The sequence below is a fragment of the Haliaeetus albicilla genome, chromosome 25, assembly GCF_947461875.1.
Source record: "Haliaeetus albicilla chromosome 25, bHalAlb1.1, whole genome shotgun sequence".
Lineage (NCBI taxonomy): Eukaryota > Metazoa > Chordata > Aves > Accipitriformes > Accipitridae > Haliaeetus > Haliaeetus albicilla.
This window is the reverse complement of record NC_091507.1, coordinates 2,123,570-2,138,354: the sequence shown is the minus strand read 5'-3', so window position 1 is coordinate 2,138,354 and position 14,785 is coordinate 2,123,570. Positions and strand designations below refer to the sequence as shown.

The 14,785-nt window shown below is 41.1% G+C and overlaps 1 protein-coding gene across 8 annotated transcripts in view; it reads right to left on the bottom strand.

Moving 5' to 3' along the window:
• Positions 1-324: 324 nt before the first annotated feature.
• Positions 325-14,785, bottom strand: part of GPM6B (glycoprotein M6B) — a 111,893-nt gene continuing 97,432 nt past the window's right edge. For 6 of the 8 annotated variants that reach the window (XM_069770377.1, XM_069770381.1, XM_069770382.1 and 3 more), the window contains 6 exons: positions 14,111-14,297; positions 10,284-10,440; positions 6,903-7,074; positions 4,914-4,987; positions 4,542-4,607; positions 325-2,186 (listed from right to left, as the gene is read on the bottom strand). In XM_069770377.1, coding sequence (XP_069626478.1) covers positions 2,037-2,186; positions 4,542-4,607; positions 4,914-4,987; positions 6,903-7,074; positions 10,284-10,440; positions 14,111-14,297 — 806 coding nt within the window. In that variant the 3' untranslated portion in view covers positions 325-2,036. Of the gene's footprint in view, positions 3,837-4,541; positions 4,608-4,913; positions 4,988-6,902; positions 7,075-10,283; positions 10,441-14,110; positions 14,298-14,785 lie in introns of all 8 variants that reach the window. The other 2 variants (XM_069770378.1, XM_069770383.1) reach the window with 1 other exon arrangement.

Below are 14,785 nucleotides of genomic sequence, written 5' to 3'. Positions count from 1 at the left end.
CTAGTCTAATTTTACACGCTGCTTAATTTGGTCGTGCAGCAACACTGGATTTACAGTTTGGTGGTTGATGTCCAGAATGGGACGGACAGCACTTGTTCCATTATGCTGGCCTGGAACAACTACCAATACTTCACACTAGAAGCACTCGCTGACTTACCGTGCTGACGTGTGCACCTACAGGGCATCCCTGCCCCGCACAGGAGCAAGTGGATTGATACTACGGAACAAAAACGTGTGTAACTTCAGAGAGAGACATGAAGCAGAGAGATGCACTAGTATGGAGTAGCTGAAGGTCTGTTTTCAAATAAGCGTACACAAGTGGTGTCTATTATCTACAAATATTTATTTTAACACTTGGATGTAACTACAGGAAGCCCTTGGCACTGATAGAAAATATTGATTCACTGTTAGGTTACAAAAATTTATACATAGCAAAATTTAATGCTCTTTACATAAAAATATTAGACTACTTAAACAAAACTTCAAAAACTCCCAGTAATAGCTACACTGAATTAGAAAAGAATTAGGCTTTAAGACACTGCCTCCATTATTACCCTTATGCAAACACTGGGCTAGAACATCACCTGCATTGCTGTAGAAATGTCTCCTTCATGCAACAGGTAGGAACATACACTAGGCTATTTTGTCATATTTGCTCTACATTGATCAACTTTGCCCCTTTTTTGAAACTGTCAAATTAGACTCCAATATTTAACAAAAAAATTATATTTGAAATTAATACCCCCCAAAATGCCTTTTCTCTTAATACTGACTTGAAGAAATTTGTGCTTCCTTTGATTTATATTCAGCAAACAGTCAAAACTATCAAACCACACGTCAGCTTAACATGGGTATGACTTAAATATTTAATTTTTTTAAATGACTGATGCATTTTACTTTCCCCCCCCAACATTTATTTATATATATATATATCATATAGAACAAACACCAAATATACCATCACTAATACTCAAGATATCACTGAATGCTTCTGAAAAAAACATTAATTAGAAGGCAGACTTCTATGGGAAATGACTTTTAAAATGGCACCAGTTTGTTGTTGTTTTTTTCTGAACACCACGTTTTCTTCATGTGCTAATTAATTTGTAAAAAGGAATACACATAAGCACTGACTATAAATTTGCTAAGCACCAAGATAGAGAAAGGTGGACATCCTGTATTCTGTTTTATGGCTGTAATTTTTATTGTTTGTGTAAAACTCTGCAAACTTTCTCATCCGCTCATTTGGAATAGTCAGATCAGTGTCATTTTAATAAGGTAACACTTTTCACTTACTTAAAATGTAGGATAATGGTCTCCTGCCACTATATAAATGCTAAGACATTTATAGAAAATAAATATTAAGGCAAAGCTGACATTTATTTTCAAAGAAGGGGATCATTATCCAGATCCAGGGATCTACATTCCATTAAATAGTTAATAAAAAGATTAAAACTCAGGACTTCTGCTCAGCACTCAGGTAAGCACAGGAGTGTGACTGCTTCATCATAAAAAAGTGTGGCACAAAAGCAGAGTGCTGTTCCTGTGGCCCGTGTAAATAGTGTTCAAAGACAGCCCCGTTGCAACTTCAAACTGCTGCAACTGTGCTGTCACGTAAGCACGAGCTGTCAGAAATCCGGCCACAGTTTCATTGGTATATAAACGGAGATACTAAATCACGTGCAGAGATCTACTGCCTGCTGGTTTGGAGCACCTGCCACGGTTTTGTGCAGGACGTCATGCTGTAGAACATGTCAAATACTAAATACCAAAAGTCTCAAAGAGGAATAATTTGGTCACTTATTGTGAAGTGTTGCCTTTTAAAATGCCTGGAATAAACCCTCCATTCTCTCTATGAAAGGATGGAAGATTACCCTTGGGAAGATTTCCCTGTGAAAGCGTTCCAGGAGCTGGAACATGAAGCTTTTCACTTCTCTCTAATTTTGTTTGGTAGACACACATCTGTACTGCAGAGCAGCTATTTGTTGATTTGTCAGAGCTACAGAATTCTTCTGCTGAATTACTGTGGCATACATTTATGTGTAAGAATTGAGTTGCTCTTTTGACCGAGACTGGATATCCTGAAGCTCCTGCTCTTCTTTTGCTTTGATATCTTGGTAGGCCTGCATTTTGCTTGCATCCTTTAAGTAGGCCCAGTTAGAAGACAGTATCATGAGGAAGTGGATCTGGAAGAGAAGGGTGAGCATGATGGCTAGTGAGCATGTCAAGAGGCAAAGCAAGCTGCTAGTTAGATTAATAGACACTCTTTAAAATAACGACCAAAAAAAAAGTTATTCTACGTTAATAAGCATTCTGTTATTAAAACAAGCACAGAGGCTATTTTCAAAGATCTCTAGAATTTGGCATGCTAATACTTCAGTCGGTTATTCACAATTTAGAGAAAGTTAGTATAACAGTAATAAAATGAGCTACAGAGTTGTACGGATCAATTAAAATGCAGAATGGGGGGAAGCAGGAAAAAAGTTTTGTACATGGCGATATACATAATTGTAAACTACGAGGTGCTCAGAAGAACCGGTTGTGGTGTTTATGCATGTCCAAGCCCAGGTCCTGGTAAGTCTTTTCCCCCAACAAGCAGATGAGAATTCCACCCCACCCCCCACCCCCAAAAAACCTGAAACTGTAAACAGTTTTATTTACGTGAACAAGACTACATTAACATATTGAAAAATTAAACAGCAAAACATGAGTCCAAAACTAAGCAAAAGCATGCAATCTCTGGGTTAAGAAGTATATTTTTATAACTACATTTTAAACTTCCATTGTCCAACCTCAGGTGAAGAGTTTTGTATCATATGTAGCAACTTGCTCATTTTTATTATTATTATTATTATGTGGATTTTTTCTAGTTTGTGCATTCATATCTTCCCAACTTCTTTTCACCATACTTCTTGCAAAAAAAATCTACATCTGAAAACACTGATTCACTTCTCTTTGTTTTTAATCCCAACAGTGTAAAAAGGTTTCTAGGATCTATGCATGGTTTTGCTTCCCGTGCAGTCATACTTACAGTTTTGAGATCTGGCTACTGAGAAATCAGTTACTAAAGTGCAAGCCATACAAGAACAGAAACTGTTTATACGCTGTTTCTTACTAGTTCAGGGTCCAAAAGAATGAATGTGATTGTTTTACGCAGAGCTAATACAAGGATATATTTCCTTCCAGAGAGAGCGTGATTTGGCAATTGTGTAAAAATGAAGTAAAATAAAATAATCAACTTTATCATCAGTGCACTGGAAATACAAGCCAAGTAATTCATAATACCTGGGCTTCTGATTTCTGCTGAAAGAGACTGGCACTACTTCACTATTCCTTTTCTTTTGTATCATATATATATTTTGTACTCGGGGGGGGTGGTGGGGGTGGTGGTTGTATTTGGTGTTCAGGATGAAGAATAAATTAGTAATTCTGACCCTGAACTGTTCCAGTATTTGTTTTAGAGATGACTATTAGAAAGCAAATGGAGACTTCAAATGGAAACACCCCATCTTCAGAAGGATCCTTTACAAATACCCCTACAGTAACTGAATCCTCTCGACATGAAAAAATAGCCAGATCTCATCCACATCATAATTCATATACACGAAGTCATTTTATTAATCTGATAAGGTAAATGATGCTTACTGAAGCTATTTACAATTACTGTAACAAAATTCAGAAAGCTAGACTTTTAGCCTAGGGTGTCAGTGGTATTTCAAGCTACGCAATGCAGCTCTTTACTGGGCTTATACAATTTAGAATTTAGTGCAGCAATCTTCCCGACTCTTAAACTTCAAAACAGCATAGTTATATGTAGTAGCCATCATGTAGATCAGCTGGTGGAAGAGAACAAAATACAGGACAGTAAGATACAACAAGGTGACGGCTCAAGCCCATTTGGGCAACTGTCGATACTTTTACAACAGACGTTATTCTGAGCTTCTTCCAGGGTGAAGATGCAAGGTAAATAACTTGCCATTTATCTGGAGAGGTAATCTACATACAGACTTAAGGCTATTTCGTCAACAAATAGTGACTGTTACACTTGGATTTGGCTGACATGAAGTTAGAAGCTGGCAGCTAGAGGAAGCGTTAAGACATATGAAACAAGTCATCTTGTTAACATCCCTTTTTCCAACTGCTACCTGTAATTGGCATTGCAGAGTTGGACTAGTCTAACGGCCTGGGTCCAGACAAAAAAAAACAAGAGGCTACAAGCCATTGATCAAATAAACTACAAAAATGAAAAGAAGTAGTGGACATAAAAACAGAAATAGTGGGTAGAAGTAGGATTTTCAAAGGACATGCAAAGAATTTTTTTCTAAAGATAGAGGAGGTGGGTTAAGATGACTTCTTAAAGCAAAAGTTCGGGACCTGCTGACTTGTAATGACCAAACCATAGCAGCAAATAATGGTGATTACAGCTTGCCCTCCTTAATGTCTACTATCACTATTTTTAAGATACACAAAATTTAATCTTAAAGCATCTTAAGCCTGAAAGGAACATGTTGCACAATAAAACAACAAAAAATGCTACCCACCAATGCTATGACAGTGGCACCAGCTCCAGCACAAGCCACAATGAACAGGTGGTAAGACATGTAGAACTAAAGAAAAAACAAGTTAAAAACATTGAGGCAATTGAGGATAATATAAGATGCATTTCAACTGTTCTAGAGAATAAGGATAGTAAAACCAACTTTGTAGCAAGGTATTCAAAGCTTCAGAACATAAAAACGTTCTGAAGTAACTTCCATTTTCTGGGTGACCTAACACAATTTCAGTGTTGGGTTTAAATCAATCTCTTTATACTACTAGTATTGACTTTCTTTAAAAACTTTCATCAAGTTATTTATTACATGGTGCCCAAGCGACTTGTAGGCAAAAGCTGCACACAGGTTACGTGTCTGTACCTCATTCGTGTTGCAGATGTTCTCTAAAATCGGACCACAGGCTTTGCCAGGTACAGCATTCCAAGGGATAATACCTGAAATACCACAGCAAAAGAAACCACTAATTTTAGCAATCAACACATGCTTTCTGTTCCCCTCTCATCTTTTCTGCCCACTTGCCAGTTGCGTTCCCGTTCTGGCATCCACGCGTTGACCAGTACAGCTTTGAGTTGGTGGGAGGAATTAAAACAACTCGCTCGAGTTGTGCTTTCTCCTCATACCGAGGCTTGCTGCCAAGGCATGTTCTCAGATGTGGTTTTCCCATATGGCAGCCAAATGGTTGGTTGGGTTTTTGCACTTCAGGTCCAGTCACATACTGCCTACTCCCCCACTCAGCACTGAAAGGGATAATCTGCATCTCGGAGGTACTTGGCACCTTTCAGGATAGCACTTACGAGATTAAGTTCTACTTGAACAAGTAACTACTGTAGAAGAGTGTGAATATGGAGCTAGAGGGAAGAATTACAGAAGGACTTATTCTGTTCTAGTTCCAATAGGTACAAAAGCATTAAGTGAACACTGCTACAAGAAAACTTGGTCTGCCGTACCTCAGGTACTCCCAATTACTTTTCTTACACGATTGAAAAATCTGAAAAAGTCGACAGGACCTAGAAAGTTTAAAATAACCTCAACTTTCAGGCCTGTAACAGATGTAAAGCTTAAGCAAAAGCCATTTGAAACGAGAAAACCAGTTTGTCTCCTCCATACTACTCGCATTTCAAACTCAGCTGGTTGGATTTAGCAACTCTGTAAAGGGCAGGTCATTGAAATTATCTCGGGATGGTATGGTTTGCAAAAAGATTTCTTAGGATTTACTTTAAAGCCAGCTTCTTCTCTGCAACTGCAATACACACTTGAAGCTTTTTAGGTACTGCTTCCACCCAAAAATGTGAGGACAGTTCAGTGACGCAAATTGCCTGTTAAGGAGCTGCTCTCTCCCATCACTCATTGAAACCCAAAAGATTTTACTGATCAGAGGAACAGCACAGCCCTACACTCGTACAGCTGCAAAACAACCAGGAGAAGCAGAAAGGTGGAGGACCGCATCTTCTCCCTGCACTCCTAAACTTTGCTGCTGAAGAAAACGTCTTCCCAGCCTCTTGCTGTCAGTTGCTAAAATAGGATGCAAACATTTAACTGATTTGGGACTTTCTGCTTTTAAAATTAGTGTATCTTATCTTCTACTGGATTTATGGCCCAGATAAGGAAAGCAAAACCAAGCTTTCTTACTTTTTCAATTCTGAATTTGTTTTTTCAGCTTTGAACGACTTAGTCCAAAGAAAGAAACATTACTAGAAAATGCTAGCTAAAATGAAGCCAGAAGTAATGGTGACAAAAGCTCTTCTGCACAAGGGAAGCTGAAAAGATAAACTTCAGGAAAATCCACCTGAAGGAATGAAAAGCCTGACCCTATTTTAAGGCATTGTCCCACTCCTCTGCTACCTGCACCCCCCTTGGATTTCTGTGTGTCATCAGAAAGCAGTATTAATTAATTAACAGTTAAGGGAGACGCTTGAATGCAGGTTTTTGGTCTTTTAACTGAAAGTAATTGTTAGAGCAAAGTTTGGGTGTCAACTTCATATTTAAATGTAAAAACAGCTTCTTGAAAGGAAAGAATATATGCATATGGGTTCAAAAACCAGAATCTGGTTATCTATTTCTCAGCCCTGTTTCTAAGCAGTTTATTTTGAGGCTGATCTATTTTTAAATCTAATATTATAGTACTGGAAACCACTACAAAATCATTTTAGATAAATGACTTGCCAGTTCAGTTAAATTGATTGCATCTGGAAAGAGATCAGTGTAATCTGAATTAATTAGAAAAGTAATAGCACATTCAGAGACACAAGATACTTTTGCATTTGTTTCATTTGATAAGGCTGAGACACAACTACTGAAGACAGACCAAGGAGAAAGGATAAAGCATTTAATTAGGATTAAAATGAGTACCGTATTGCCTGATATCCACGCAGATCTGGTCCCCTGGAACTGTCACATTTGTCTGAAGAGATTTGATGACTTCGCAAGTTGACCATATGTTATAGAACATAAAGACAGGCACAGCAGAGAAGCCAAAGACCCCAAGCCAGGCCACTCCAAGCACATAGGTGAGGAAAACAAACTGGACAGAGAAAACACACGCACTTGAGGTTTATTCTTTGAGAAGAATACTTCAATTTTCCTTAAAAATACTTCAAAATAATCTTTAAGCATATTTTCAAGAAATCAAGTAATAAAACATTTGATTTCCAAGCACAAATAAAATCAGTATTCTCATTGCTTATGAATACTTTGGTAGTTTAAGTGCTACTGAGAAAATAATTCAGACATTTCCTTTTTCAGCAGCCTGCTTGAGTAAACAGCTTGACCTCCTGAAAGAACAGTCCATTAATTTCTCAAGATTCTCACTAAGCAGGGTTGTAAGCTAAAAGCTGGTTGTAAGCTAAAAGCAATAAAATTCCAATAAAAATCAATTTAAGGACTTTTTTTAATTAACTGTAACATACTAGCATTTCTATGTGACTTGCAAATCAAAACAATAGAGTGAATCAATGTTCACAGAGCTCTCCCATACTCCCTGATTTATTGAAATCAATTTTGAATGTAACATTTCAGAATACCTGTTTTTGAAAACATACCACAACCATTACAGCACATCAGAAAGATTCGATTAATCTAACACACATTGCCAAGAAGAAAATTAGTTACTTCACTTGAGAGAATCATGGATTTTCCATTGAAATTTGCTGGTTTGGGTTTGCTCTTTAAAAAAAAAAAAAAAAAAAAAAAGTGTTTTCTTTGATGAGATTATAAGGTATGGTGCTCATTGCTTTGGAAATCTCCAGCTTCCCCCTCCCACTGGACCTCTTTCCCTTTTCTCTCTTCTTCTAGGTTTTATGGTGAAACAGTAGCTCTGGCATCAGTCCTAGCTCCCTCCTCCTGGGGAGACCAGGATTTGGATCCTACTTGGAAAGCGGGGGAATGCTGTTACATCTTGTGTGTTCCCTTTTCACCGTTATTTAACTGTCGGTGGCCTGGAAAGGCTTTACTTCCAGTAAAGCACCGATGCCGTACTCTCTCACTTGAAACTTGTGTGCCAAAGAACAGCAAGGGTGGGAAAGGCTCTGGGAGGGCAGGTTGTCTCAGCCTGACCCAGAACTGATGGACTGAACTAACGCTGCAGCGGTGGAAGTTTGCACCCTCGTAGGTTTTTGTCCAGACGTGCTGAGCAACTCCGCAAACTTTACAGCAAAGGCTGAGCCACTGGTTAGGTTTTACAGTCAACAAAGGTTGTACGTGTGGGGAGGTGGGAGTGCTTGCAGAACTAAGGCCCATGAAAAACCCAGCTAGCATTTAATTTATACACAACTGAACTGAAATACCCTATTTCATATTAGATAGTGCCATACACCAGACCTGTATGTTTTATGCGAGAATTGAGAATTCTCTCTTTGGATTTTGGTAAGGACCAAGTGGACCAGTGTAAAGGATTTCTATAGACAGACTATACATAAAATGTGGGTTTGCATATGTGTATGTGGAAGTGTGCAAGAGAGGAAGTACACAAAGCCTTTAACTCCTAAAATAGCCAGGAAAAAACACACTCGTTCTCATTTAATGCGGTAACTGTGGGAAATGGCTATTCTGCATCACCACAGCCCACAGAAATAATTCAGGAAAAGTTGGGAGTCTGTCCTCTCTAATAACCTTATGCAAGATGGAAGGGACTGCCTTTCAGGACCTTGCTTGGTAATGTAATGGAGGAAGAAGTAGAGGAGCTCTTAATCAAAGAGGAAAAAAAAAAAAAAAAAAATCACCGTATATCCAAAAACTTGTTGTCCAAAACCCAGCTGCATCCACCAGTCTGCTAAGGTATATCACCTCACAAACCTTATTCCAACCCTGATGTTTTAAGCAGCTCTACCACTGCACAGCAGCATACAGGCATTTACGCCAGGACTGTCACCAGTGAATACTGATGCATCTTACCAGAGCTCCAAGCCATTACTCAGCTGCTAAATTCTCTCCTTCATTGTGTGGACAAATATGGGCAAACATGAAAACACATTTTTCTGTCTTATTTCCATGTGTCACACTGGTATTTGTATAAGCAACTGACAATCATGTGCCTGCAACTACTCAACTGCACAAGCAATTGTCTGCACTGAAGAAATGCACGTATGTGTATGTTTCTACTGTATTTTGGATCTTTGGAAAACACTGCTTTGGATCTAATTTTGCTCCTCACTGAAGATCATACTTGCTAGAAAAGAGGAAGCGAATAGCTGCTTAACTGGAAAATGATCGGATGTCTTATTTTTATTAGCTCTTCAAAAATTCAGTAAGTATCCAACAACACAGTGGAAAATTGTTAATCCTCTTGAAAATAAACATGCATCTCTGGTATTTAACCAGCTGAAAGTACATATTTTTTGAGTACAGGATATAGATTGTATATTAAAATGCAACAATCACATCAAAAGCCTCTTCTCTTTTCACCCACACTTTCCCGTGGGCGATCTGTCATACTGCTTGGCTTCCTCCATAACTATGAGCTTTGAATTCAGATTTTCAGAAATAGTTTTGAAATCCTGTCTCAGAAACATAGTTGTTTCTGTTCTTGCAGAGCGCGCCCTAGGGGGCAACGTGGGTGAGAATCTGAAGTTTTATTTTTAGTTAAACTTTGTTTAAAATTTTTTCTAATACAGAAGTACACTGAAGGGAAGATGGCTTGTGACTTTAAAGCTTTAAGTGTTTCAGCTTTGCTAAAAAGACTCACTATTATATCTGTATGCCTTTTGCCATCTGCAAACCCAAGACAGCAATACTTGATTCAAGTGCAAAGATGTTGTGAAGCTTCATTCATTACTGTTTGTCTGAAGGTTCCAGACATCCTTAAGCAGAACTGACTATGGAAGTCAGAGGCATTACAGTTTGTTATTTAAATAGCTCTGCAAAGCACAGCCATTTCACAGTCTGCCTTTAAGCATCACTAGTGTGCTCCATGTTTAAAAGCACAAATTTCATTTTGTTGCACATTGCGTGTTTTAAAATTAGCAGTCTCAATCAACTTAGTTCAGACCAGTGGGTTCAGCTTTATGATGAGGGAGGCCACGGTAGCACCCCAACAGTCCATCGGCAGAATTTGGATTTGAGCAAGCATCCTCGAAGATCAAAGACAGACCAGCAACAGGGATTGACTCTGACCACCCATAAGGAGTTAAACAAAGGCAGCAGCAAAATATTGTTGTTCAAAAACACAGGAGTCTAACCAAGCCCAACAGGTTTTAGCAAGCACAGACTACTATTCCCATTTCTGATGCTACTTACCATTCCACTGATGCAGCGGCCACAGGCTGTCGTTTTGAACTCTCCATGCAGCTCCTTCACAGCACTTGTTGTATAAAAACCTTCTGCCAAAAGGATTATTCCATATAAGAAGAAAAATGATGCAATGCCATAAATTACATACTGCATTAGCTGTATTCTAAAATGGAAAAGAAAAGAAGATATAATTAGATTTCAGCCCTATAAAAACAAAGCCAGTCCTCCCAAATCATAATAGGTATGAGATAACTCCTTTTCTAGAAATACAGTTCGAGGCTCCTTAATGCATTTTAAGCAAGCAGGCTGCAGGAGAGCACCGGTACGACTATCCCGCTTCTACAGCTAAGCAATACTGATGTGCATTAGTCTTGCATCTGCTCGAGCATCCCGTTTGTGCTGCAGTTCTTACTCTGTCTGGTATTAGTCACCAGCTTGAAGCCACAATTTCATGTCTCCACTATGGAGATTTTTTAGTCTTTTTTTCCTGTTATGGATCCTGACACCTAACTCAGGGAATGTCTGACAGGAGCAACACAGGGCTTTGAAATGGCAAAGGCTGGAGCTAAACTACTGGCTGAACTACCAGGCTCTGTGGTGATTCCTTTGGCTTTGGGAAAGGAAGCAGCACCTGAAATTCACTGTTTCCACCTGTAAAATCCAGTTCATATACATTTGCAAAAGTTTGTAAATTCAGTGATACTTGTCTGATACAAAACCCAGGAAACGTGCAGTGACTTCTCCTGAGGAGGAACGGTTTGCTCTGCAGCCTAGGATGGTACTTCCAAGTGAGCAGGTAGTTTCAGTGCCTTAAGTCATGGCAGTGTTGAGCTCCCCAAAGTGTAATTCAATTTTTAAAAAATAAAAGAAATATTTAGGAAATGCTTTCATTTGAGGTACTATGGAACCATCCAGAGGAAGATGATCTCAGGGCACACGGTATAAGCACTCCCCTCAGATATTATTTAAGAAAGTTCTCGATTCCTTAAAAATCTACCATCTGCAATGACACTTGTATGGTATTTTTACTCTGGCTAGAATAGGTAAATGGAAAGAATAATTTCTCAATACTATCAATCAGATTCAGTATCTGAAGCTAATTGTTTTGGAAGACCAGAATGCCAGATCTTCCATACAATACTTCTTCTGGTCTCCAAAAGTCATACTTTGTTATTAGCACAACTTCTCCAGAAATTATGCCTTCTTAGTTTGATTGTTGAGATGATATTTTGGATGAAGCTACTCACAGAACAGAGAGGTTAATTTTATACATCCATAGTGCCAGTTTTCTAAGGATAAATATATTTTTCCTCAGATGTTTTTTTCAATTCTTACCAGTCTCCACTAAGTAGCGGCTAGCAGAGATCGCTAGGGAGAATCTGCATGTTCTAGCTTAATTTAAAGAAAATTGATGACTACCATCGATACAGTTAAATGTTATCCAGACAGTACCATGTCCCTTGTATCAAAATACAATATTGCTCATTTAAAATTTGATGTGGGAAGTGTTATGTTTGTTTTCCAAACTGATTAAAAATAACAGGATCAATCTGTTGCACCTGTGCTGTGAAGCACAAGAAAATTAAGTCATGATTTGAGAGAGTATAGAAGAATTCATTTCATCATCATCAATAGCCTAGGAGAGACTCAATGCATGTTACCAGAAATCAGTAATACGAAACCCGGTTAAAAAAAATCTGTTCCAAAGGGTGCCTTACTAGCATATTTTTCATTTAATGTCTCTGTGGCCTTAAATTATTTTGCCCCTTTCTAGCACCTCTTCTCCCTTGCCTTTCTTGTTTGGCCTCCACAGAGTCCGAGACCTCAGCTGCTTTGGTAGGAATTATGTGTTTCCCCAGCTGCTGATGCTGACTTGACAAGAAACGTTGTCAACAATTCTCCAAAATTTAAAACTTGCTGCTTGTTACAGCTGCTTTGGCAATTTCTTCTGTTTTCCTCAAACAAAGACTGACAGAAGAACAGGGTTTTTTTGTTACTCGGCTGCTGAAGAATAGCCGCTCGCAGTTTCTCGCCAAATTCTGTGGCTAGCTGCAGGGTCCTCGTGGCTCGTGCGCTGGAGCTGGGGACGCCGTGCCGAGCCGCAGCCGGGGTGCGATGGTGGGCGGCCCTGGGGTGGGGGACCCTGGTGGGGGCCAGTCCCACAGCCATGCGGCAAGTCTGGGCACAGAGGATCCCGAAACGGGGCAGAAGCCCTGAAAAGGGGCAGAAGCCCTGAAAAGGGGCTGCAGGACTGGCATCTGCAATCCCTGGGGATGGCTGCGCACGTGAACTGGCAGGTCTTTGTCTGCAAGCCCGTAAAGGGAGGTGGTGAGGAAAGCAAAGAAAAAACGGGAGGGTTTTGGCTGCCCTTCCTCACGCCGCCCCCAGGATGGAGATGTCTCCAGGGGCCGAGCGACGGGCAAGAGTCCGAACCCAGACCCAGTCGGCATCCCGACGGCGCTGTGCCGTCGTCATGAATCACAGCTCGCGCAAAATTCCTCGCTGCCGCCGGGCACGAGCCTTTTCAAAGCCTGGCAGTTCAGCTGGAGGGGCTGCGTGACGCCCAGCGCGCTCAGACCAGCAGCACAGAGCCTGGGACCCGCGCGCCCCTCAGCGTCAAGAACGCGAGGCTCACGCCGGTGCGGCTGGGCACTGAGCCCGGGACCTGACGCAGGCCTCCAGGCCTTCCTCTGTTTTTGTGGAGAAGCCTCCAGAACACAAAAGCCCCAAATATTTCACCGGTGGTTATTTCCAAAGGCTACGGTTGCAGGGACAAACATTCAAGCTCTTTCCAGTCTTTTCTCTCTCTTTTTTCCCCGTTTGTACTATACCGGTCCACCTTCTTCTGAGGGGGGGATGGAAAGAACAACACTTCCCTGTTATTCCTGTCATCCTTCAAACTTTGTGTCACCAACAAACACTAAATCTACCCTCTTTCAGAGTAAAACAGTTGCCCCTTGTCCTGTCACTACAGGCCCCAGTAAAAAGTCTCTCTCGACCTTTCTTTTAAGCCCCCTTTAGGTACTGGAAGGCTGCTGTAAGGTCTCCCCAGACCCTTTTCTCCAGGCTGAACAACCCCAACTCTCTCAGCCTTTCTCCATAGCAGAGGTGTTCCAGCCCTCTGATCGTTTTTGTGTCCCTCCTCTGGACCCGCTCCAACAGGTCCCTGTCTCTCCTGTGCTGAGGACCCCAGAGCTGGACGCAGAACTGCAGGTGGGGTCTCACCAGAACAGAGTAAATGGGCAGAATCGCCTCCCATGACCTGCTGGCCACGTTTCTTGTGATGCAGCCCAGGATACAGTTGGCTTTCTGGGCTGTGAGCACACATTGCCGGCTCATGTCCAGTTTTTCACCCACCAGTACCCCCAAGTCCTTCTCGGCAGGGCTGCTCTCAAGTCCCTTCATCCCCCAGCCTGTATTGATACTGGGGATTGCCCCGACCCAGGCGCAGGACCTTGCGCTTGGCCTTATTGAACCTCATGAGGTTTGCAGGGGCCCACTCCTCAAAGCTGTAAGGTCCCTCTGGGTCACGTCCCTTCCCTCAAGTGAACTGACTGCATCACTCAGCTTGGTGTCATCCGCGAACCTGCTGAGGGTTCATTCGGTCCTGCTGTCTATGGCACTGATGAAGATATTAAACAGTATCACAACATAAACAGGTTAAGCAGGATACACACTCTGGTTCTTTGTGCGTGAACACCAAAAAACCACCGAGTGCTGTTGGACAAACAAGCAACCTAATACTCAAGGATGGAGACTGAGGTTTTAATCCACCTCTACTCATTTAGCGTGAGGGTGTTACGAGGATTAATGGAAATCGGAGGCATACTTACACTTCACTCAGCAAAGCATGGTCACTGGCAGTCGTGGAGAAGTGCTGCTCGAGGATAGTCACGGTTCCCGTGAGCGCCACGTGGCCACAGCCACAAAACAACGCTACCCCCGAGAAGCAGAGAATGGTTGCCACAAGCGAAGCATATGGCACTCCTCCTAGGCACTTAATGCAACATTCAAAGCAACCTAAGCAGAAGAGAGAAAGCAAAAGAAACGTTATGAGCAAAAAGCAAATTATGAGGAAAAGAATATCTGTCCTCCACTTGGTAAAAGCCACAGGGACTAAAATGCCCAGGCATTGACATGCTAAGCAAAAATCTATAAGTAGTGCAAGACAGCATCACCCTCTAAAGCAGTGACCTACGGATCTGTTGGTATGGACTCAAAGCCCAGAAAGTGGGCTGAGTGCTCCTATCTTTACAGGATCAAGAGGAGATCAATGAGACAGCCTATGAAATGGAAAAAGAAAAAAAATCACTTGTCTGAAGTGATTCATTGTGATTCAGCTGCTCATACAGAGCTAACCACGTTTCAATGGCAGGAGCACCAGCTACGGGGGCACCATTCAGGAAGCCAGAGAAGCAAATACTCAAGACAATGAAGCCTTTTGGAAAAGTAAGAGATACTTTGCACTGTCATTGGAAGAGGGACACATTCAGGTCTGCAAAACTTAA